Source organism: Taurulus bubalis, assembly GCF_910589615.1.
Source record: "Taurulus bubalis genome assembly, chromosome: 11".
Lineage (NCBI taxonomy): Eukaryota > Metazoa > Chordata > Actinopteri > Perciformes > Cottidae > Taurulus > Taurulus bubalis.
Genome location: NC_136599.1, coordinates 10,768,378 through 10,794,886, shown reverse-complemented (window position 1 = coordinate 10,794,886; position 26,509 = coordinate 10,768,378). Strand labels below are relative to the sequence as shown.

The window sequence follows — 26,509 nt, the reverse complement described above, 5'->3', positions numbered from 1 at the left end:
GGCCTTGAGCAGCATTTACTCTCTTTGTTGTCGATTTATCGACACAATGCAGCGGACTGGGATAAATGGCGACAACTACCCCTGTTCCGAATGGGGTCTTTTGGGGCCTAGATTATCAAAATTTTTTATGAGGCCTTTTCATTCCCTTTGTGGTGTATTGTGCTGTTACGGCCGTTGGCACCCAGCAGTAGGGAGAGCACTCATCACACACGGTTGAGAATCAGTGACTGAATTATGTCGGTTGCTTTGGTCAGCGGCCAGTACACAGAGCCCAGGCTATAATGTATTATTCATGAGAAACAATCAAGATTTAACATTTGAAAGGGTTTTGAAGTGATACCTGTGGCGTGGCCTTAGTGCTGCCTGAAAAGATTGTTGAAAACACCTTCATAAAGAAAAGGAGAAAAAGGCACAAAAAAATCACAGACAAAAAAATGTAATGGCTACGCTTTTATCATGTCTTAATTAAATTTAAAAGTAAAGAGGCAGGTGTTGACTTTGTAATTGAGCTAAATGGTTTTTGTAATGTTGTATGGCTGTGGCACACAAGAGTACATAAAAGACCTGAACAAACTTGATAGTGTTCCCAGTGAAATAGTGGCCATCTAATTGCCAGCTCTTTATAAGGATAAGTGTGAAATTCTTGCTAGCATGACCAACTGAGGGATACTGAGCTGGCTTGTAAAACAGACTTGTCTTTCATGGACAGACACACAGTCCTCCCCCTATAGAGGCGTTCAGCCATGTGCTGCTGTCACTCTCCAATACACCCTTGGCTCTTTAGCAAACATTAAACCCCCTCAGCTTCCAATCCTCGTACGCCGTCCTTCCTCCCTTACCCAGCTCCATGTACGGAACGGCAACATTACAGCTCACAGATTATCAGAAAAGAAAAGAAGCCTTCTTTTTTTCAAGCCGGGCAATTTCTTCCAGGTGCTCAGCTGTGAAATTTGAAATCCATGCATGGATTCTTTCTTCTTTTTTTTTTTCTTCTTTTTTTTTACAGTTTTTTTTTGTATAAGGGCTCCCCTCAACCTGTTCTCCATTCAATAACCCCCTACCTCCTTTCCTTGAGAGTTTTTTGGTTCTTCCTCCCTCCTCCTCCTTATCCCCCAGAACCTTTGTTTGGCTGCTGTTGTTAGATTAGGAGGAAATGGGTTCAGTGGTTATCAAGTCGAGAGGAAATAGGATTCATTCACACCTCGTCCGGGTTTAGATTATCTGACATTCTTCTGGCTCATCATTATGCAGGATTTTGCAGTGTATGACACTCTGATTGTATGTGTTAATGGCCATGGAACACATGATGGCTTGTAGCCAGGCCTTGCACTGTGAACTGTAGGTGCCACAGCTTGTGCAGACTTAAAAAAAAAATCGACTAGCAGCAGTGTTGGTGTAGAGCCTTTTGTTCCCCGGGTTTACTGTTTACACTGTCCGCAACAAGCAGATTGGACTGGCTCGTGTCCAGACCACTCACTCAAAGACCTAAGAATGTGTGCATGTTGTGTGCATGTGTGATGTGTTTCCCTTTAAACCAGAGCTTACTCGACGATGCTTGCTTTCTTATCTCAAAGAAGAGGAACAATAATATGTTGTGGAGGGAAGCAGTCTGGCAAAAGTTCAGGTCTAAAAAAACAGACACAACAGTTGGGCAAACAAAGTCAAAATGGCACAGGGAGAAAAGATTAGAGCTTTGTGTTTACTTCTTCTGAGCACCTCCTTCTTTTCCACTGTTTGCAGTCAGGGCTGAGTAGCGCAGGGGTTTCCGGTGACTTCCACAACAAGTGTTGCCTTGCTGTCCCTTGACCCTCAGGGCTGTTTAGCTTGCAGCTGCCAAGAGTGAACAAGACCAGGGGTTTGACCCTTGACCTTTACCTTTTGTGTTTCCTTCCAATCTGTTCGTCAGTGACACTCGGACAAAGAGCCCAATAACTTGACTACCCACCATTACAGGGCAGAGGACAATCAAGAGGCAGCTTTGAGGATGAAAGAGCAATGTGCAGAATTCAGTTTAAAATCTCTTCTCAATCCCTCTAAAGTCTTTTCCCACAATCCCATTGACGTCTAAAAACTGGCAGAAATTATGTCTCTCTTACCACTGAATGCTGAGTGCTTTTCTATATTCCACAAGGTTTAAGAGATATCTTAAATCTCATAAAATATTGAATTCCCCTTTGTAATTAGTGGTTCGGTTTTGAGTCAAATGTATTATATACATGTATATATATATTATACCTTACACAGGCCTTCAATTGAGGTCAAATGAGGTGTTCTATGGTACAACTGACTATACAGGGTGTGCAATTTATGCCAGGTAACCATAAAGTCTACACCAGTGTTCATATGTGAAGAGTGACTTGAACAAAGGTTATCCCTCATGCATGAGGAAACGGTGCCGACATATTAACCACACATCTGCATCCCATTCCTCCCTCATTGAGGCTGATCATGAAAGAGGAACCACAGCTTACTAGCATCTGTTTTTCGACAGACCTCAACAACAGACAAACATCGCTGGGACAGCCCGCTATCAGTCAGATGGCAGACACTGGCCTTGATAGATTGGCTGTCATGTTTTATCTGGGATGTAAGCACGACGGCTGGGTCAGTTTGGCAACCGTATGGGGTGAGGGCCAGCAAATCAATCGCATGGCCGCTTCCTTACCCAGGTGTTCAGCAGTTGGAAGGGAGGGAGCTGTGGCTAGGAACCTTGGGCTTATATTCTTCGCTGCTTCCCTGATAGCTTCACTTGATATTGACACTTGGACAAATTAGGATAAATTATCCTGTCAATACACACATCCAATGTTATTGATGATGCCATTTAGCTTTTCCCTCTGAAGAAACCCCTTTCATCGCTGACCCACTTGTCAAGCTCCCTTCATCTTGAGCTTATGTGTCTACACATATTTGTATAGTGAGAGTTTGCATCTTGTACAGTTTGAAGTGAATAAACTAGTCAAATCGCCCATTGCTATTACTTTGTGGTAGCTTACTTTAAGTATATGTTTTTAGTACCGTTATTTTTGTTCTCTCACTCCCCTCTCACTGTCTGATACCAACGTACAAAGCACCTTTAGCGTCTGTATGACACCTGCTGCAATATTAGACGTAGTATACAGAGTAAGTTGGGTAATGGCAGAAAGGGTGAGTGGTGGATCAGTCAAAAAAAAACACAGGACACACAGGAGATTGTTGTTCGTGTCCCGTGTAAAACCGTATAAAAAAGTGTTATTTATTTATTATTTTAACCATTTGTTGTCCGAACTTTCCATTTGTTGCTTCTCATGTCTTGATTCGGCCTAATTTGACTGCTCTTTTATTTTTATTCTATATAAAACAAATTGGGAAATTTAAGAATTGTATTCTCACTCCCATCCCATCCCCATATTTTTGGGTCATGAGAATTGGTATCATATGACATTGCAGCTGTTGAATGAAAGATTCACTGTGTTCCCATTTCCAGCCTCAATCAGACGTGTTGGAAGATTTACGTGGATACATGTTGACATACAGGCTCCATGTGTTTGGTTTAATGTGTGGACATTTTATCTTTTAATGTGTGGTCTCTCAGCATTGAGAGGTCAGGCGGCTGTGGGAAGTTTAAGGGTCACTCAGCAGGTCAGTTAGAGATGCCTCTTCATTGTATCATGTTTTAATAGCATCCATCTGCTGGACCACCAACTAGTCAGCTATTCCATTCTCATGATGACCGATATGAGTATCCTTACCCCTTTCGGCTATTTCCTAGCCATGTTTTCATGTCTGTATGTCGAGCCCTGTTTCCACCCCCTTTGCTTGCCCACCTAACAAAGGCACCTCATTTGCATGAGTCCCTGTGCAGGCATTGTTAATTGACTTAAGCCAGGATTAGTGTTAATCAGGTTTTGTGCCCTGGAACCATTGCCCAATCCTAACCTCATTATTTGATAGCAACACACGTCCTGTCAGCCCCCATCAAGCTGTTAATTAATAGAAGCCTGTGCACCCTGGTCCCAGACTGAACGCTCTCTTACCTCCCATTTCCCCATCCATCCATCCATCCCCCCCTCTCCCACCTTCACACCTGAGTCCCCTGCTATGTAAGCAAAGGTCAATACAAGCTAACACACTGTACAAGCCGCGTATTTGTGTCGCAGCGTGGAGCTCAACATCAACAAATAGACTCTATATTGTCAAGTCAAGTACGAATGAATTTCCAGAACCACATGAGGGTTTGTTTGTGTCTGGATTTTCCTTCATGTGTGTGTCTGCACACCCCTCAAAACCAGCTAAAAACCCACGGCTGTCTCCTCCCACCCCAACCTTCCTCGCCATCTCTCCCACAGGAGTCTCTTACTGGCCCCCTGACATAATATGAGATAATGAGGAAAAGGATACATGATCCTTAGACTCTCTGACACCTCTGTCTCTGTATGTCTGCAGTCTCCCAGAGTTTGCCATTATCCAGCTGACCCACAAACGTAGCCCCTGAAATACAAGATATAATTTTTACATGCAGTCTGCACTTTTGCTACATGGTTGAACCATGCAGAATTCATGCAAGACATTTTAAGAACTGAGCATAGATAGATATATAGATAAAGAAAACATATTTTTTCATCCCATTATTCAAAGATGAATCAAGTAAAATACTTGATTACTAAAATAATTGATATAGCTGCAGCCCTAGTTCACATTTGTGTGCCGTATCTGCTTGCATGCACTCTTTGTCACTTTGTGAATGTGAGCCAAAGGAGCAGTCCAGGAGCCATCCTGCCAGAATAATCAGCTCTATAATTAAGAGCTGTGAGTATGTCAACTGCTGTCATATACCCCCTTCTCTCTTTCTGTCTCTTTCACTCTCACTGTCTGTCTGCCTCTATAATGGCACTGCATTTGTCTCTTTCCTCCCTGCGCCTATGCAGAATGCTCATGACATTTATTGTGAAACTAATGGCGGTGCTTCAGTCCTCCTAATTGTAGGCTTTAATTGCAATAATTATTTACAAGCCTAATTAGAGCCTAGAGAGTGTCAGGGAGAAACACGAGTGCTGGTTGAAGGAATCACGATGGGTTTGTCAGGAGCCAGGAGAACAGTAAAGTGAATGGAGTGGTTATGTTTGGTCTATAATTGGGGGAGGCCACGTCTTCAAGGCTCCCTGCCTCTGTCACTCCTGCCTTCGCTGTCTCTTTTAGCTTCTGTCGGTCGCCTTCCTCCTTAGCTGTGAGATGGGGCTGCAATCACCGAGTGAAGTGCGGTGTAGTAGTTTCTGAAGCTGAGCCCACACACCAGCCGAAAGCAGCAGACTTGGTCCCCGGCACTGTGGTAGAGGTGTTTATGTAGAGGTCTCAGCCTGACTCTGTAGACTGATCTTTCCTGTTTGAGTCTGGCTGACAGCTCACTTCACTTCACCACCAGCTGCCTTCCAAACGTGTGAATAAGTGTTTTATGTGTGAGCACACGCGAACATTGTACATCTTTGTCCCCAAGTACATTTGTAGCTGTGTGTGTTGGTTCATTTGCTGCAGTTTGGCAGAGCCTCAGGAGGTCTTTTCTGTCTGTATGTTTGTGTGTTTTGTTGTGTGATGCGGTCATGCTGCCAGGCCTGCAATATGCTCTTTGTCTGTCCTTCACAAGGCCAGTCTTAGCAAACAGGCTACAGCAGGAGAGCTTCTGTTTTTGATGGGCTACACATGGCAGCTCAACTTCTTCTTCATCTTCTTCATCTCTCCATCTCTCTTTCTCTCTCTCTCTCTCTGTTTGCTGGGGTTGTGCAACACATTCCCTGATTTTCACCACTTCCTCCCCCCCCGCCCTTCTTGTCTCTTCTTCTCCTTTCTTCTCTACTGTCAGTGCAGCGTCCGATGGGAGGACTCAATCCCACAATGCCATTCTCCTTTCCCCTGCGGCTCACTTTGACAAAGCTGTCAGTCTGAGCCCTAGTGATGGATGTAGTTTTGTACAGTGCTGCGCACGTGTGTGTGTTAGTTACTACATATTTGAATGTGTTATCTGATGTCGAGTCTGGTATCCTATTTTTGACTCTATTTTTACTGATGTGTGTGCACAAGTTCCTCTGTTGACCCTTTTGTTGATGTTGAGAGAAATCTGGACATTGCAGACATTATATATGGGTCTGTATCTGTGTTTTTGGTAAGAAATAAATGAGTTGGTAAAGAGCTACTGTACATAACACATATTACAGAAAATCCTGGCTGCCACTCTTTAAGATGGTTGGCAAAGCTGTACTCGGATGTGCACGCACACACACACACACACACATACGCACACACACTCACAGGCAAAGATTTATCTATGTCTGCTCGTACATATTCAGACACACATTCGGCTAAAGGAAGAAGATGAATGTGCAGGGAGGGATAACATATCTCTAATGCAATATTTGAGGGAAAATATTAGAAAGAGCACAGGCTAGATAAGGCCAGTGATTTAAACAGTGCGTCTGCCGACAGCCTGTTGAAATATTGCCCTTCTTGCCAACTTGTAAATCGGATATTTGGAGCCAGAAGGATCACATGGCAGTAATAGATAGGGCCACAGAGTGACGGATGGGGCGGTGCGGGGGATCTGGGATGGAGAAAACTATACACAACGGATTTGTGGTAGACACACACTGTTACCTACACTCTGAATTGAGGCAGCATCCAGAGCTGTTTTAAAGTTCACATGTGGAACCAAAAAAACCTACTATGTCTTTCAGTGGCAAAACGCTTATTTATTTCACACTTTCCAAAAGCAAGTGGGGAGCAGTTAATTTGGCTGCACAGAAGCAGCTGTCTGAGAGTCGTGGGATGAGAGGGAGAAAGAGACAGAGGGTGGAGAGAGAAGAGAGACGACGAAAGGAGTGAGACACAAAGGCAGTTTGGGCTCATTATGTTGATTTTTTTTCCCTCTTCTGCCAAACAAAAACACCCAGGCACTCTTACACACACCACTGGAGATCAGTCACTGCTTTCTTTCTCCTTTTCACCCGGCAGAGTTTCTCTATAGGAAAATCTAATAATTCTGCCATAGCCTCTGTCTCTGTGTATTACTCATGGAATCAAATTGGATTAAATCATAGCGGCTGTATTATAGGGTCTGAGGAGGTCCTTCAGCCTCAGTAGTACTTGTAGACTCTCATTAATGTATCATGACCGAAGTCCAGGTGAGGAGTATTTTAAGATACACATGCAATACTGCACAGCACAGATGTGCATATAAGCATGCATGCACTCTTCCAAGCATTCTCACACACATACACACACACACACTCACGTGCGCACATGCGCATGTATTGTACAAATACACAACCAGTGTGGGATTAGATGAAGTGTCCCTCACCACCTGAGCCTAGTTATCAGTGCCCCTCCCCCCTGTCTGGCTCTCCCTCTCATGTACAGAGACTAACATTCATCCAAAAACACACACCAACACACACGCTTACGCTTATGCAAAAGCAACAGCCCTTAGAGCAGCGGGGTGGAACGAAACCCTTCATTTGTATGTACATCATGTACACTGGCAGAGACGCTGAGACAAAGAGAACAAACATCCTCACACTCGTGCACACACACTGTTGCACGCACGCACATGCACACACTCGCACACCAAAAAAACGTCCACGCTCCCGACATGCACTGTGGAGTCCTTCTGTGGATCAGAATTCATTTCTTTCTGCCTTCCCCTCTAAATCAATACCCCCGTTGGTCAACAGACATCCGCAAGTGTGCCAGGGAGGCTTCCTAGCCTTCACACCCTCCCCAAACACACACACACACACACACACACACACACACACACACACACACACACACACACACACTCATGCCTGTTGATGTGTGATGGCCTCTGCTGCTTCCTTATTAACTCCTCACATGCTGACTGAAGCATACACCTCATTACTGGCTGCATTGACAGTCTGGGATCCCGCTGAGAGACACACAGACATGTTGGACTGTAAGACAGACAGGCCAGAGATACATGGAGAGACAAAGAGGTACAGTGATATGACAGAAAACAAGAATGTCACATAGACGGGTGGGGAGAGAAATGGGTTCAGACAGGTAGATTGACAGCCAAGAAAATCTGTCATAAAAATGAGAAATTGAATGCACACAGAAAAGCGAAGACATACGTAAACATAATAATGAGTGAGACGGGTATATAGACGGGCATTGTGACTTTGACTACTATATAGGTAGAGACGTGGAGTGATGGGAGTAACTAAACGTAACAGGGTGTTAATGTAGTCTTAAGTATCACTCATAGAAACTAACTCACTCATGTGAAGTCACTACATATGCATGTATTCCCCTCAGCTAAGGGTTAGCACTCTTGAACTCCATTCTGCCACTACTTCAACCTTTTTGCAAAAGTGACTAAATATTTTCAAACTCACTGCTTATGTTAATGAGTCATATTAGGCCTTGAAGTGGCAACCTTTTTTGAGACCTTATACTAAAGCTGTGTATAGAGTGCTGCTGAGATGACGTTTTTTTAGGCCAATCCCAGAAGTTAGCATCGCACTGGTTCCCTTAATGGGATTTTCCTTTGGATTTTGGATTGTTGCAGACAATAAACTCTGTGGCAAACACCGGCTTATGATACTTACACATTTTGTTCAGCCAGATAATCTTGAAGCTTGAATACAATCGTTAGGCTTTCAACGCCTACGCACTGAAATGAAAGTACCAAAAAACAGGCATTCCACAGTGTTAAGACAAGCGGTGCCAGTTGAGTTGAGTTAAGAGTTTTCAAATAAGGTTCAATCGGATTCAAGCCAGACTGTATCACACACTCACACATACACTTCGACAAACACTTTCACAGCTCCCTGTTTCCATCTTTTAAATGTCAGTGTGGGCCTTTAAACCAGTTCCCAGTGAGTAAGCAGGGTAGAAGGGGACTGAGAGCTCAAAGTGTTCAGGCAGCATGGATGTAATCCTCCCCCTATCCTCCTGACTGAATTACTAAGCAAAGAGGCCACCTCGACCGGAAACCTGCAAAGGGGAGCAAACACGGGAGCACAGAAGAGTGGGCTCAGGAGGGGGGAGGAAGAGAAAGATGAGAAAAGGACAGAGAAAAATCCATGAACTTTCACATCCCATCACCAGTATCCATCTTAACATCTTTTAAAAGAGGGTAGAAAGGAAAGGAGTAAAGTATGTTGAGGTAATGTATCATTTGCTCTTATGCTATGCTATTATGTGAAGCTAATAAATTATGCACAAGCAAATTAATGTTTTTTCTACATTAAGGTTAATAGTTTGCACTATGCTGGTTATTAGGAGTACAATACACTGCAATCCAGATGTCTCACCACACCTTAGCTTTTTTTATGAACAGCAGTTTTGATGTAAGTTATTGAACAGTGTTGGGAGCATGTTAAAGCTGTTGGCTCCAAGGTATTCAGTGGTCTGCTATATACTTTATATATATATATATATATATGAAGCACACACACACACACACACACACACACACACAATCAAATCACACACAAACACCCTCACTTTGCAGGCTAACCTACTCCTCTGCGCTCCTTTGCCCCCCAAAAAAGATTGAAGCCATACATAATTGATACACTCCTAGCTGTATCGACTGGTTGGATTTTTCATCCTCCTCACTGGTCGATTCCCTCACTCCATTATTTCTATGCTCTCGTTCCCTCCGCTGCCTCACATCCCCCTGTGACTCCTCCCTCTAGTCTGTAATAGCTAAACACACACACACACACACACACACACACACACACACACACACACACACACACACACACACACACACACACACACAAACAGAGATTAGAAGTCATACAGCCCCATCTCCCTCCTCCATCTTCCTTATTACCTATTGTGCCACTTTGTCTTAAATCCATACAGTTGGCCATCAGTCCAGGGGACACATGCTGAAATCCAATGCCATGTTTGTGCAACTCTGTCCAAATGCATGTCCATGGGAGAAGGGACTTTTATCTGTTTCTGCACAGCTGTTCAGTGTGGGGGCGAAATGGGCACCTCCCACTTAAAGCTGAGAGAGGGTCAATAATGTGTTTAAAATCTGTTGTAGGTCCTTGAATGTACATTGAAAGTGTTTTAAAACAAATGCGACTTTTTAAAAAGTCAGATGTCCTTACTGCTATTTGAGATAAACTAAACAGGGTATCACTGGTCTTCATAGACAGATGTGTGGGATGGATGGAATAATGGAGGTGGAGGGCAACAGACATTATTCCAGAATATTTGATTGAATTTCGCGACTCTTTATCACGCAATAGTAATTCAGCTGGAAATGTACTAAAAGGCCAGTGCAGTGGCATATGGGTTTTAGCAGGATAATGCTATGTCATTGAAATAAGTAGAACTTAGATTTTAGCCAGAGCATCAACACCAGGACTGAGCAAACAAACACATGAGCGTCACCTACAGACATCGCTAATGTCTTCAGCACATGAATTCCACCGCAGACACCACAGCAATGACTGCTCTTCTCCAGAAAGGCCATGATGAAAACATTGAACTGTATTATGAGTTGTGCAGTTCGCGTTGACGCTTAATGGCCAGTCGGCTTCAGAGTTCAAACTGCGGTCAGAAGGCACATGCCTGACCTGTTCTTCACCTTCTTTTCCTGCCTGGCAATTTGTCTCCTACCAGTCTGTTACTTCTGATGAGCCGCCAGGGGACCGGGCCTGCCCAGGTCTGAGGCGGTGCAGGGGGGTGACGCACTAATATGAGGTTGAGGGGGCCGTGTTTGCAACCAATGCTCTTTGGCATGGCAATTTGGAAACAGCAGTTCTGCTTGATTGAACTGCGATGGTTAAATATCCACCATAGTCTAGTATCAATTCAGAGAGAGTTAGTGTAGCTCCCCCCATCTCTCTTCCCTTCGGACTTTAAATCCAGCCTGTGTGGTTCTGTTGCTGTTTTCAATTGACCCAAATCTACGAGCTCAGGCCAAATCCAATAAAGAAAATGAATGTGTGCATGTGTGTGCCTTTCTGTGTGTCTCCCCTTTGTGAGAGAGAACTAAGGAAAAGATGGGCTGAGAGAGCTGGCTGTGACAATAAAGGTTAAAAGCTCCCATTTTCACACCAAATCATTTTTGGAGTATGCGAGATGGCTGTTTGTAGATGAGGCGAGCTGTATCATTTCATTTTGCCTCTGCGTTTTCTCTCTCCAAGATTTAGTCTCTTTAAAATCAATGAATGATATTTACTCTGAATGCTATCTCCTGTACTTTAAAATCAGTTATTCTGAAAACCACCCCAGTAAAGCAGGTTTATGACCTTCAGAAAACACACAATAGTAGTGTATATCCCATTGAATCACCCTAACTCCCATTTATCCAGAACCTATCCTGCATTAGTGCTGTAGACAGTTATTTAATAAAAGTTATACAGTGGAGGAAAATCAATATTGTGTATTTCCACACAAAACTCGTCAGGGAGGCCTCTGACATCTGTAACAAGAACAACAACAAAGACAAGTTTTCTAAAAGCAATATGCCTTCAAGCCGGAACAGAGCGGTAGATTTCAACAGCACGTCTCCAGGGAATGAAAGTCATAGTTTTTGGTTGTTTTTTTTGTATGCAAGTGGAGGATGTTTATGTGCAGCCATTATGTGCACATGTGGTTAATTAATTACTTTTACACATTGGCTGAATGTGGGTTTTAAGCCGTCATCAAAGCTCCGAGCTGTTGTGGTGTCTTTGCACAGTCCACTCAAGGCCTCCGAGGGATCAGCACCCGCGAACCCACAACAACCACACGCATGCTCCGCTCGGTCCCTAATCAAGCTGGGTGTAATTGGTGCGAGTCTCGTGGCCTGGTTATCCTTTGACCAGCCACAACACTTCAACAGGGCCCCTCACCTCTGTGCTCAGGGCCAGCCAGGCTTAGGATGAATATTGATGACTGGGTTGAACCGCTCCCTGACCTCTAAGTCTAAGACAGCCAAGATAGCAAAAAAGTCATTTGTTCTCATTTTCATTCCTGTAAAACCGGTTCAATACAAAGTTGAGTTTTTGTTCCTGTGTGAGAATGCTACTCCCCATGGGTGGATGTCAACAGGCTGGATGAGACGGCTCTGCCACATAACTACAGAGCGGATTTGTTTGGGTCTTAAAGAGTATAGTGGGAGGATTTTGTGCATTGAGGAATAAAGACCAGAAAGTGGAGGAGGGGAGAATGAGATGGGGGGTGGAGATGTGTAGCTGCTGTCCGTAGGAAGAGCCTCAGTGGGATTACTAGAGCAGATTAACGAGTGGCCGTCCTTGTGGAGTTAGTCTGGACGCAGGAAGCATTGGTGGCCGGGTCACTGTGGGGGTAACAAACTCGGGGACATGTAGATTGCATTGCTTTTCATTCATTCAGCAGCAAGTGTTTGCTCTGCTTTTGTGCCTTTTGTCATTAAGCCCGCTCAAATACACACGCACACACACACACACACACACACACACACACACACACACACACACACACACGCACACACACGCACACACACACACCCTCCAATGCTTTCCCCCCGTCTCTCTCTGCTGGAATGGGTATTGTGTTCATGATCGATGTGCCTCATTCCAGTGACGTGGTAGCCTGGCTAACTCTCATTAAAAATGGATAGGGTGTAGGGAGCCGCCAGTGTGTGTGTGTGTGTGTGTGTGTGTGTGTGTGTGTGTGTGTGTGCGTGTCTATACATGTTTAAAAAGAGGTGTAGGTGGCAGGAAGTCCCAGAGGTGCCAGCTGTTTACCGTGCATTGCTGAAGGTTTGGAAGGTTGGAGGGAGTGGTGGTGGATGTGGGGGTGTTCCTGAGGTCAGAACCAGACCTGTTGCCTTGGCAACCACTTGCAAAATAGCTTCCTCTGAATTAGTGGTGACGATGGGATTTTTCTCTTTCTGCTGCTTTCTCTCCTGCTCAGCATGGTGAGGCACATCTGGCACCACAGAGACCGTGGGTCTCATCAGAACACAAAACAATGGGCCGCTTACACTCTGATCTGTCCTCCTTTTATGCCTCTTTTTTCCCTCAGTCTTTCTTCTTTTTTTTATTTTTTATTTTTATATATCCTGCCCCTGTGCCCCATCCATCACATAGACACAGTCAGCATGGCTGGGTCTCAGAGCAGCAGGGCAGAGGAGCTGAAATGGAGCCTCCATTCACAGGTGGCCAAAAATAGCATTGGAAATTATTTGCAGTTAGAATCTTATCGTATTTTTTTTACCTCGAAGGAAGTAGCATGTTTATTATGCAATACCCACCCACAGCGCTCTGTGACAACACTATCACCTCTCTGTTTTTTGTCGTTGTTAAAGTTGTTTCTGAACTGCAACAAGAATGAGCGACATCCGTTATTTATAAGTTACACAATGATATTTCTCATGTTGGTAGTCCCAAATGACTCTTGAGAAGTTGGATTTAAAAAGCCTTCTTAAAGTCCCAGTGAAACATAAGCTAGAGTGTCTTTAGCTCTGTACTGTGACGTATTCCCCAGTGAAACTGAATATTTGAGCACAAGAGAGATTTAAAACAAATCCTTCACATTTGATTGGACCGCTTACAAATGGGCCGGCTTAGAGTGTAGTGTGATACGGAGCTCCAGAGGGCTGTTGGCTCCACACACATGCCTCCATCACCTGTTGTTCGATTAGGATGAGGGAGAGATGAAAGGAAATCGTTGTCGTCTGTCAAAGCAGCGAGTACCTGCAGATGAACGGCCCGCTGTACTGGCCACGTTGCATGTAGTTGAAAACAAAAGTTATTTTGGAAATGAAAGCAACATTTTCGCCCACTTATCCCTCAACACACATCTCCTATTTCTCCATGTTGCTCTGTTAGCATCTAAGATCCAACGATGAAGTGCAATTTTATATAACCAAGTGTCACCTAATTTTGTGTTTTTTTTAATAACACCCCTGAGTGCAAGATGAATCATCAAACATTTGAAACAGTTTCACAGAGGAAAAAAAAAACAAGATTGACTGATATTTTTTTAAATATATATTGGCATTTAACAACAATTAACACAGGGACACTGGATTAAAACTGTGAAAGTGTATCTTTCATTTCACCAGGACTTTAATTACACAAAAACCATGTTAGGTTAAACATTAAGCATAAAAGCCCAGCCCTCTTGCATTAGGGCTATTTAATACTAGAGCCCAAATCCCTATAGGTTTCAGTAACAGAGAAGACACCGCTGGTTTAGAGGAGTCTCGGCAATAATAATGGAAGCTGCAGCCTATTCAGCATCAGCCTTTGAAAGAGAAGAAGCTGTTGTTTTAACCCGCGGCTGTCAGTCAGTCACCCAGGTTGCTCCAGTAGCGACTCCACTGTAGCCTCTCTGGTTGAATAAACCCCCCGCTAAGGCCGTCTTAAGCAGGAATTTTATTAGCATTGATTTACCAGAGCACAGTACTTCTCACCGACAAAGCTCTCTACCTCAGGTCAGCTATGGATGCATGAATGTGTTCAGACGGCAGAGAAAGTGGGAGGCAATATCAGATTGTGCGCTGTGCTTCTTTGTCTACCTTGAAAGCACAGCAACAACAATCTGCACATCCGTTATGGCGCTGTGCATGTGTGCCGACAAACACACACACACACACACACACACACACACACACACACACACACACACACACACAGTGGGAGAAGGGGCTTCATTGTGCAGCCCTGCTGTGTTGAGTGACTGTAGCGTGTGCTGGGCAACAGCTGCTGTGATCCCCCACAACCCTCACCTCTAGTGCCGGCCCATGCTGGTCTAAACATCAATGCACTCTCTCTTACACACACACACACACACACACACACACACACACACACACACACACACAGTATATACAGCACAGTGATGTACACACGTTAGGTCTTATTTTGTCCTTTTTCAGTTCTCATGTGTTGGTTTTCCTGTTTACCTCGCTCTCCTCCGTCTATTTTACCCCCCTACCTATGTGTGTGTTTCACTGACAGCGGGCTGTGTCTGTCTGTCTGTCTTTAGACACCGCTCCATAAGGGACCCCTCCAGCTCCCCTCACTACTCCCTGACTTTCCCCCCTGCTGACAGCTGTCTCCACACTGTAACCCTTTCATGGCTGGGCATCTGTGAAAGTTATACTACAAAGTTTCGTCAGCCTCTGACACGTTTTGGGAAGGATTTGAAATCTTTTTTGGGGTTAAGAGGGCTTCACTTTGAGATGTACACCCAGACTGTTTCCCCGGCCGCGTTTCTGGTGGGCTTGTTTGTCATCAGTTGCAGCTTCTGCTGCTGATGTGACCCTGTCTGCAGCTCATTACAGCATGCCACCTGTTTGTCCTGAAGCTAGACGGGACACACACACACATAGAGTTTGTTGAGGTGACAGGGGGTTAATCTAACAGGAGTGTCCATAGCGTAGCTGCCACACAGAGCAGGGACTGTTGACGTCCCACCGTGTCAATGGCTTTCTTTGTCCCCTGGGCCCGTCTTTCTGTTGCCGCAGGGTTTAGGACCAGCAGGCAGACAGGTGGAGGGTTATTGAGCTTTTGAGGAGCAAAGACAAAACAAAGACACAAAAAAAATCGTCTGGACCACATGTAGAGTGATGCAGAGTTGACGTGTTCCTATCGGCCGACCCTGAGGTTAGCGTTGCCCTGGTCCCCTTTTATTTTTTAGGATTATTGCAGAAAATAAGCGTTTACTATACTTACACGTTTTCTTCAACAAGATGTTCTTCACAAATGGACACTATAATAATATATACATAGTATATAATATAATAGCTAACGTTAGAATATAAATAAACTACACTACGGTTGCATGACTTCACGTCACCATCATGAAGATAAAGTCAGCGAGATGATGCTCAGTAGGTCTCAATTGGGCTTTTACTTACATATTTTACATTGTGAGACAAAATGTTAAAATATGTTATGCTTGTGCTAACTGCAGACCTTATTTCAGGCATTGAAGCAAAAATCCATTAAAAAAACTCACTGACTTTTAGACGGGGGAACCAAAAAGTGCAAAAATACAAACTCATATCCAGCTTTTAGGACTCACTCCTGCAGCACTGCAGAAAATGACAGTTTTGCCAATGACAGCTTTTTGTAAGCCATGCAATAATAGGCACATGTTACACATTTTGCTGTCAGCTGTTTCTTTTAATTTGATATGTTGTAATAAAGAAAATATCTTGATGGACACCCAGCTCTTATCTATTCCTATAGCTGACAGTTAGTTCCAGCCCATGGTGCTATTAGCAATTAATATCACCCGGTTATGGGCGATTTGCATGGGGTTTGATAAACATTTAAAATGTGTTATTTATACACATTCACTCCCCCACATTTTGTACAAGAGCAGTGAGGTTTAAGCTGAACAGAGCACACACTGTCAGAGCGTGCTGTCATTATCCAACAAGGCAAATTGGAAAATTAATCAGTATCAGACTCTTACTCTTCTCTTGCATCTGATCATTATGCTGTGCAGTGTTTGTGTTTGTGTGGCAGTGTGTGTGCTGTGTGCGTTCACTCCTGCTGACACACTGAGATGCAGGTATGACCGGGCTAGCCCCACGGCCCGACACTTAAAGACACACACACACACACACACACACACACACACACACACACACACACACACACACACACACACACACACACACACACCTAAACACACACACACACCTAAACACACTCAAACTGACCTCCAGATCGCACAGACCTCTTCTCAGACAGACTGAGTGCCATGTGGCCGAGCAGAACCTTGTCTGGCAGACAGACATACACACAGCTAGATTCTCTCTCACACACACACACACACACACACACACACACACACACACACACACACACACACACACACACACACACACACACACACACACACACTCATTATATATAACTGACAGACGGATGAGAGCATGTTATGTAGCAGCTGAAAAAAGGCCCAGCCTGTGGATCACACAACAACTCAGCTGACACACACTCAGGAGTTGGCTCACTGAGATGAGTGATTTGATTCTATGTGCTATTGTCTTCACATAATGTAAATTATCAACCCTGTATTTGTGTGAATTTAATGTCAATCGCATAAGCGCATGGATGTTTGTTCTTCTTTCAAATGATTGTAGTCCAACCGCCCTGTGTGGATTAGTGTGGATTCATGGGTGTGGAGTGTGTTTGCTTTGTGCTGAAAGTGCTTATTCAAATACTTTGCTGTTGACACTTTCAACATGCTTAGCTTTGAATTCTCTGCTCCATTCATTTATTACGAAAAAAGAGCAGCTTGCAGAACAACATAACTAATTACTTTTCAGTTTTACAAATATTCTGCAATCATCTATTTGTTTAATGAAGTAGATCTATACACACATTTGGGAGAAAAATGACACCAAGTGTTTATACTTTTCTAATAAAAAATTAACCTAACACAAGCTGGTGAAAAATTGCCCCGTCATTCTTCATTTTACATGTATACAATCAAGTCAGACTTGAGAAAAGTGTCTGTCACTGCTGCTCCACGTGTAAGTGTTTTCACAGAGGCTCTACCAGGTGGACAGATGCCTGGGTGCAGACAAGAGCCCATTGATGGCAGAGCAACAGCTTCCTCTGGCCAACTGATCCCACCTGCTCACTACTGTTCCTCTGGCTTAAGATAAAGGAAACAGTTGCCTGTGCAGTTGACGTCTCACACATTGACACACAGGGGCACACACACATTTGAGGCACATCATCCCCATTCATAGTCAGTCAACATAAAACAACGTATATCATCTGGATGACTTATCATGGAAATATCATATTCAAATGCTGCCTGTGAATAACGATGTTGGTTTTAGTTAAATATATGTGGACAAGCAACTTGTTTATTCATCTGTTGGTGTGTGATTGAGTGGGTATTAATGTAGCTTCTTTGTGTGCATCTTCTGATGTGTGTTGCGCTGCCTGACCTCTGACCCCTGATCCTTTCATGTGTTTTCAGGTTACCCAAGTTCCCATCGAGTCATGTGAGCAGTATGCCACCTGTGGAGAGTGTTTGAGCTCCGGGGACCCACACTGCGGCTGGTGTGTCCTGCATAATATGTGAGTATCCCTCTGTCATCATTCGGTCAAATTGCAGATACTTTACACACAATTTTGTGTTTGACACTCTCCAAAATTACCTGCACATTTCCTCACACAAAGGCAGAGAGGTAAATATTCTCTGAATGTTTATCTTATATCAAATCACATTTGAGGATAGAAGACTGCCTGTCTGGAAATGGTTGTGTAGTCTTGCCTCAGAGTTGCAGAGCTGGTTCTGTAGTAACATGACTTGATATTAACAGGAAATGACAGCACTCAGTTGGTGTATGACAAACAGGACACAAGAAATTACCAAAAAGTAATATCATATATCCATTTTGCTGTGCCTGCATGCATGTTCAGTGGACATCTGGTGAAGCTTATATTTGTTGAGTCTGATCCAGAGCAAGTTAGGGGATATTTACCACCCGCTGTTGCCTTAAGAATATGCATAGAAGCCATGAGTGACACCTGCTGGAACTGTAGTGTTATTGCAACAAGACTAACTTCTAGAAAGCCAGACATGTGAACAAAATATGTATATTTATTGAATTTTGGGTATGAGTCATTCATTGTGGTACTCATCTGTAAATGAAACTGACTACAGTTGGATGATATGATGGAGAGAGTGCATTGGGGACACAAGATGAATGCAACTCACTACTAAAGAAGCCAGAAGACATTCAGCTCTGTCTCCATCTCTCCCCCTTTGTTTCTTAAATGCACACACACACACACACACACTCTCTCATCAGTCCGAGCTTCTTCTTAGCTGATGTGTGTTGAATTCCCCACTTACAGCCTCTCCTGAATGCAGCCCCTCTCTCTAAAGGTATAGCTGAATATTTGTGTGTGTCAGAGCCCCTCCGCAATCATCATTATCGTGATGGCGGCCCCTGCAAAGTGCACTTAAAGTAATTTACATCACTCCAAAGCTGGGACAGGACAAATAATTGCCTAGTGACAAGGTAATTCAGCATGTGCCTGCGGAGGTACGGGAGGGGCTGGCTAAAGCTCTATATTCTTTGCAGTCTGCGTGCCTTCACACTGGGATCATTTACCACAACATTAGCCTTTGTGCTTTGCTGTTAATCATCATATGCGTTTTTGTAGGTGTGGTCGGGAATGGAGCCATATTAGTTAGTATGGATTCAAATCCACAGCGCGTTAAGGGTGGTGATGCTAAAAGGTGATGGTTTTTTTTAAACCGTTATGGTGAAAGCAGCTGTGAAGAGGGAACAGCTGTTTAGTGTGCAAGTGCCTTCCTGGAGTGTGTGTATGGGTGTGTGTGTGTGTGAAAGTGTGAGCACGTCTGTGCGTGCACGCGGGTTAGATTTTTGAGGAACATGCACAAACACTTGTGTGGACCGCTGTACTGTACCATGGGGGGGAAAAGGTCAGCTCTGCAATTCACGTCAGATCAGCCATCTGTTCTCTCAACACAGTAGACCTTCGTGCCACCTGTCTCTGGTCCTAATACCCCTTTCTCTGTCCTGACCCTGCAATGAGTGTGGCGGGACCCCTGTCATTCTGGCTGAGTTGCTGCAGAGAGGAAAATAAGTTAAAGGAAGAATAGTTTGGCCTCCTCTTGCTGCTGCTCATGTGCATTTTCAATTTGTGCATTATAAACTTGAGGCAAATGCCAGATATTTAATTTAAAAAAACAAGAAGAAAAGATGCAAATAAGTCTGAGAAAACCTTTTTTTTTAATACACCTTGACCTTGCAGTGTCTAATTGAGCTCCTTCTACTGTAAACAAAGAATCCATGTCATGTTGACAAATACAATGATATGCCTCTACATATAAATATGATAGAGCTGTAGTGTCTGGATTGTATGTATCTTCAATGTGACCGGTTCCAATCCAGACGGTGGCATCTGTTTCATGTCACCTCTCTCTCTATAACAGCGGCTGATGAAACCATATCAGGGTACACATGGATCAGAAAAGACTAAGCCATTCTAAAAAATAAAGTTCTCGTCATGCCATCTTGCATGGGAAGCAGGAATGAACTAATTAATTGAACTAATTATGTAATATTGTCAATCCTTTCTGACTACTTGCAAGATAGTTACAATGATGTAGTAAAGTTACAATTCAATAATCCCCATGGGTCTAAAGGGGTGTGCTTTATGGGATTAGCTGGCATGGAGACTGCACAAATAACCAAGAGTAGAAGGAAGTATCTGGGTGCTAATTATTTTCATTATTATTATCCGTGGTTGATAGATTTGAATATTTAAAAAATTGGTTCGGTCTGTGTTTGACCGAATATTACATGCTGTAAAACCTTCAGAGTTAACATTTGACAAGTCTTCAATTACCTCCATACAAATTATAATAATATATATATATATATATATATATATATATATATATATATATATATATATATATATATATATATATATATATATATATATATATATATATATATACATATATACATATATATATATATATATATATATATATATATATATATATATATATATATATATATATATATTATAATTGTATGGAGGTAATTGAATTACAAATTATAATAATATATATATATATATACATATATATATATATATATATATATATATGTATATATGTATATATATATATTATAATAAACATATTATATATTATTATACATATATATATATACATTATATATATATGCATTATATATATTATTATAATTTGTATTTTTTTTTAATGTTCATTCCATGTCTATTTTCCTTTGTTGTAAAGCACTGTGTGAAAGCTGCTATACAAACACATGTTATTTGTTGTAGTAGCAGCAGTAATAACTATCTGTCGATTACTGCTGGAGAAAAGCAGCTGCACCCTTCTGGTGAAGAGCTCTCCTCTTCCCACTCACTCGAAATTACATTTCTTGCCAGCCGTGGTGCCATCTACAGCTGTGATGCTCCCGCTTCCTTCTGCCCTTTTCACCCTGAAACCTTTGTTGATTTTATAAAAGTATCTTTCCCCCTCTCCCATGTTGGTGTGCACCTCCCTCAGCTAGCATCCAAGGTATGCCACTCATCTCCTCTCGGCTCAGCACAGCTCCCTACTGCGGTGTGTCCCATTTAGACACTCTTCCCCTAAGGTCTTCCACACTCCAGAGATGGTTGGCTTGCCACACATAAACACCTCTCACTTTGACCCCCCACCCTCCCGTCCTTGCCCCTGCTTCTACAGCTGCCATCCACAATATCCATCCTCTACTCTTCTCCTGCAACCATTGTGTACCCCTCCATCATTCCTTACATGCATGCTCATTGAAGTGCAGCATTCGAAGGTGGCTAATTAGGAACATAGGAGGACATTAGCTTGGTTTGCGATGATGAGGAGAAGGAGAGAATGCCAAGGAGGCGGTGAGCTGGTCAGGAGTGGCGTCGCTGTCTTCCCTGTCTTTCTCTTCGCTTTCTTCTTCCTCTAATTCAGTGTGGTGTGAGCCTCTAAAGTCCTTTAATTACCAGCAGCTGCTAGGCATCCACTGAATGCACGAAGAATGAGAGGGGAAAAAAGAGAGGGGATAAGAAGGAGAGAGGGGGAGAGCGTTTGATGCTGCACACTCATCGGCCCACAAGACCGAGCAGCATTTTGATTGCAGCTCAAAGGGGAGCTCATCATCTCCAGCGCTCTTCAGTCAAAATCCTGTGAATGGGTAGTTCAGCCTCCGTCTGACCACAATCCAAAAACATGGAGCTGTGGCGATTTCTCTCCGTTGCTCCCCCCCTCCCTCAGGCTGTGTCTCATCACTGTTAGATTAGCTGTCTAATCATGCCCAAAAGAGGCTTTTCCATCTCAAAATGCCCCAAATCACTCTGTTGTACCTCCATCCGCTCGCTCCCACATTCTAGGAGAAGACGAGAGGTTTTGCACAGATTTGTCAGGATTAGTCTGGACTTCTGTCCAGAGGGCTGAGACGGTGATCTAGTGCCAAGGTCAGCAGTTGACCAGTATAGTGTGTTTCAATATTATTATTATTTATATTATAAGAATTACATCTTGACTCAAGTAGTAAATTGAGTAGTCTTTACAGGATGGAAATCGGCACTAGTTTGTTGTGTGGATGACAGCTTAGGGCTATTGGTGTAGTAGGCACCTGCAGAGAGTGAGTCAGCATTTAGCAGAATAACATATCGCTACTACACTGTGATACCGTATTGTACTGTACTGTCAATCTGCATGTAGCTGAACTGCTCCATTCTGTTTCAGCAACAACCCACACAGCAGCAGCCTGAATGGCACAGCTGTCCACTTGTCAGAAATCGGTGCTACGAGCTTAAATGCTGCCAAACGATTTGTTTGGCACCCTGGTTTGGAGCACATTATACGGGTACACTTTGTCAACTGCGAGACTAGGGGTTTGAGGCCAATTCTTCAACGAAATTGACTTATTTTGGATCATGAACCCATGATTTAAGAGAAAGAAGCTGGGAATTTAGGACAGGAAACGGTTGTTTATGTGGTAAAGCAACGTGCTCCTGTGTTGTGTCAACTTACAACTATACACCACAGCCCTATTTTTCTTAGTACAACATTTCCCCATGAGCAAACACTGGGGCAACAGCGGTAAGAAATCCACACCTGTGAGGCGAGAAAGCTCTGGGGAAGGAGTCAGGTTAATAACATGCATTAATGGGACATGAATGCATACTGAGGGAGAGAGGAGCTCAATGTATCATAGAAAGTCTCGCAGCAGTCGAGGCCTATAGCAGCATAAATGGGCTGGTCCAAGGCAAGCCAGAGCCAGCCCTAACTATAAGTGTTATGAACAAGCAATGTCTTAAGCAAACTCTTGAGCATACAAATCTTTCGAGGGTGCCTGCCTCCCAGACTAAAACTGTGATGGTTCCTCCAGGAGAGGAGCTTGATGCGGCATGTTCATCATTATTGCGACAAATGACGTCAAACACGACCATAAAATCTCCTCTAATTTAGCAGTGGCAACAACAATTAGCACAGCAATGAAAATGGCTGCTTCAGCCCATTGTGGATGTCAGACTATGTGTCTAATGGCAGACTCATCAGCGACAGGCACTGTTAGCAGTCAGAGGGAAGCCGCATCCATCTTCCCAAATGTGCCTAATGAGATATCGATCACGGACATGCAGGTCTATCAATATTTCCATAGATTCCTCGCACATATAGCTAGTGCACGTTGGCTCCATGCTTTTTGAAATACTGCACCAGTACGTGTATAAGTGGGCAGGCTACATATAATACAGTTAATGATCCTAAAAACCCCGGCGTGTTTGTACCTTGCTCGCTCACTCATTTTCTTTTTGAGATCCTTCCATCCCCGCACTGCTCTTTCTCTCTGCTCAGCCCACGCAAGTAAAGCTATAGCTGCTGCAGAGCAGAGCAGTGAGCAATAGTCTCTTCATAAATCGTTTTGTCTCCCTTTATCTTCCCTCTCTTTCTCTTTTCCTTTACCCTCAGCCAATACCTTGAACCGAAACTGTCTTGATTTGCATAAACCTATGTGTGTGTGTGTGCACATGTGCCTCTGAGTGTGTTTGATTCAGTTTACACCACAATAGCTTTCCAGATCTATGGAAAGATGAAGTGAATGGGCTGTGGCCATACTGCGCTCTGTGTCCCATGGGCGCTGTCCCGCAGTGACATTAACAGTCGCCACAGGAGACAGACCATGAGTTGCATCTTTTGGTTTGACCCCTGACATGAACTGTACACAACTTTGGGTTTCAAACTGTGCCCTCATGTTTAAACCAAAGCACACACAGCAATGTGGAGTTTACCATCTTTGTGGTGGTTTGAAATTGAAAACCCTGCTTTTTTTTGGTATTATTCCTCCTTCCCTTCCCTCCGTACCTCATTTAAATGAATGTGCTCACACTTTAGGGATGCAACAGTTAGTCTACAAATGCCCAGAATCACTCAGAATGAGGACAAGACCCTACAGGAAGGGTGTGTGTGTGTGTGTGTGTGTGTGTGTGTGTGTGTGTGTGTGTGTGTGAGAAAGAGAGAAAGAGAGTGTAGACATAATACATCACTGCTCACATCATCATTCCTCTTTTCATGTTTGGGAGCCAAAGCCCCGGTGCAGTCAAGCTTCATACGTGTTTATGTTAACATGTGTTACTGTTGAAATGTGTGGACCAGAGTTCCATTCAATCAAATCATGCCAGTGATTCTCTAACATGATGGACTAGTAAAGCTTTGTTAAGCACCATCAAATATGCAATATACATCTAGTTCTTCCTCACTGTACCTTCATCACGCCACCCTACTTCTTTTCACATCCCACTCTGCCTCCAAACCATCTGTTCTATGCTGTCATTTTCCTTTCTGTGTGGCGTTTGTGGTCTGGCTCTAGCAAGGGAAGGAAGGTGATTTTAAAATGGCTCCCCCTCTGTTCTCTCTTTTTTAAACACGGTACTCACGACGAGAGCTGCAATCAGACAGTCCTTCGCACTTCCATTGAAGTCCTTAGATGTGGTAAGGGAAGGGGAGGAGGGATAGAAGAACGTGTGTGTGTGCTTAAATGTATGAAATATTTATTGAGAGGGACTGCATTATTTCATGGTTAATATGTATGTGTCTGTGCACGTTTATGTGGATGCATATTTGAGTGTATACATTAGTTGTCCTTCTGTGATTGGATCTGTTTTTTTGTCATGTGAATGGGTGTGTGTATTCATAAGTCTGGTTGTCCGTCAAAGCTTGGCGCAGTAGAAACGACAGCGTAATTGCTTGTCTGGGGCAACAGAATAAGATGCAGGTATTGGTGGAACAGACCCTGAGGTTTGACCTCTGCTAACCTCACTCTCCCATTCTGTAAAATGTTATTTTGCACTCACACAACAATACAAATTACTCTGCACATTAGATAAAGGTTAGTCACTTAGATCACAGTGCAAACGTGTGTAGAAGCTTTTTCTGTACCAGTACAGCCTATATAACATGCACAGGAGACAACAATATGCTGTCCTTTGTTTTGAGTATGTATCCTTATCTTTTATCATTTACCTTACATGTCTGCATGAAATGTGACTGTCTTCATACTCTGCAGTAGAGTTGTAGATCCCAGAGAAGAGTAATAATAGAAGTGCAAGCAGCTAGCTACTTCAGCACCATGGACAGGGCTTAACACCCAGGCTGCTTCCAGCAGCAGCTGGAGGGCAAATAGCTCCTTATTACAGGAGACAGGCTGAAAGAACGCCATGCATGTGTTCTGCCAATCTGTGCATGTACATGGAATTATGTGCGCAACTGTTCATGTTTCTTTCCCTTTTGAAAAAAATGCAATGTGCATACCACCTTTTAACACCTTATTTCTCCGTGAGAGCCCCCCTCAGGAATGTGAGTGATGGAACACAAAGCATCGTCGAAGCTACTGAGTGACAGGCCAGGGCCAGACCGGAGGATAAGGGGGGTGTACAGGAGAAGGGGTCAGGAGGGGGAATATGAGGGAGGCAGAATTCTAGTCAACACTCTGTGGCATGCACTTCAGCTAATGAGAGAGGCAAGGGGTCAGTTTCTAACTACACAGAGATAATGGCCATCTCCTGAAACCATGGCAACAGTAGCCCCCCCACTCCCCACTCCCCACACCCCACACCCCCGCTGCCACATTCCCCTCGCGCTCTCATCTTACTTTACCCCACCAAAATGATTTCTTTTTTAAATCACAGTGAGGAAAATCAATGCAGAGCTTTTTGTCAGTTAATGACCACCCCGATTTGTGCTTCTTTACCATTGCAGCTTGGAGACATGCATAAAACATGGAGTTGCAGTCCACACCTGAAAATACATTATGTATCATTTGCTTCTGCCATTGTGAATGGAAAAGCAGAAAAGCAGAGAGAGAGGGTGTGAGAGAGAGCATTGTGGCAAATACAGCATGTCAAATGTGTAAAATGAAGAGGCAAGACAATTCATATCACGAGTAACAATGAAAATGTCACATTTACATTGTAGAAATAGAGTTTCCAAAGTGGTGAAGGAGGAACCCAGTTAATATTCGTAAAAAGAAATGTAAAGAAAAATCTTGCCCCAGTGGCCCTCCTGTCCCAGGGGGAGATTCACACTACTACACTAATTCTACACTTTCCTGCTTTCTAGAATCCCACGGGAGGACTGTGCATATAAGCGTGTGTGTGTGTGTGTGTGTGTGTGTGTGTGTGTGTGTGTGTGTGTGTGTGTGTAAACCTAAGTGTGCTTGTGCCTGTTCATGTGAGTCTGCTGGATATGGCTTGAACCTCTGACAACATAATTACAGACAGAAGCTGTGGATGAAGATGTAGCTTAGAGTCAGTATGTGTGAGAGTATGTGGTTATGAAGCATGATATGGGCCCTGACACACACACACACACACACACACACACACACACACACACACACACACACACACACACACACACACACAAATACAGGGTCAGCAGCCAGGGGAGAATGGACAGGGTTTGTAGAGGCACATCAGCACCACGGACAGCGACTGACCCATCGGAG

General features: G+C 43.6%; 1 protein-coding gene across 1 annotated transcript in view; it reads left to right on the top strand.

Moving 5' to 3' along the window:
- plxna2 (plexin A2) overlaps positions 1-26,509 on the top strand; it is a gene marked incomplete at both ends in the record, with an annotated part of 149,469 nt that overhangs the window by 52,896 nt on the left and 70,064 nt on the right. Inside the window, one exon of the mRNA XM_079226716.1 lies at positions 17,944-18,044. Coding sequence (XP_079082842.1) covers positions 17,944-18,044 — 101 coding nt within the window. The remainder of the gene's footprint in view (positions 1-17,943; positions 18,045-26,509) is intronic.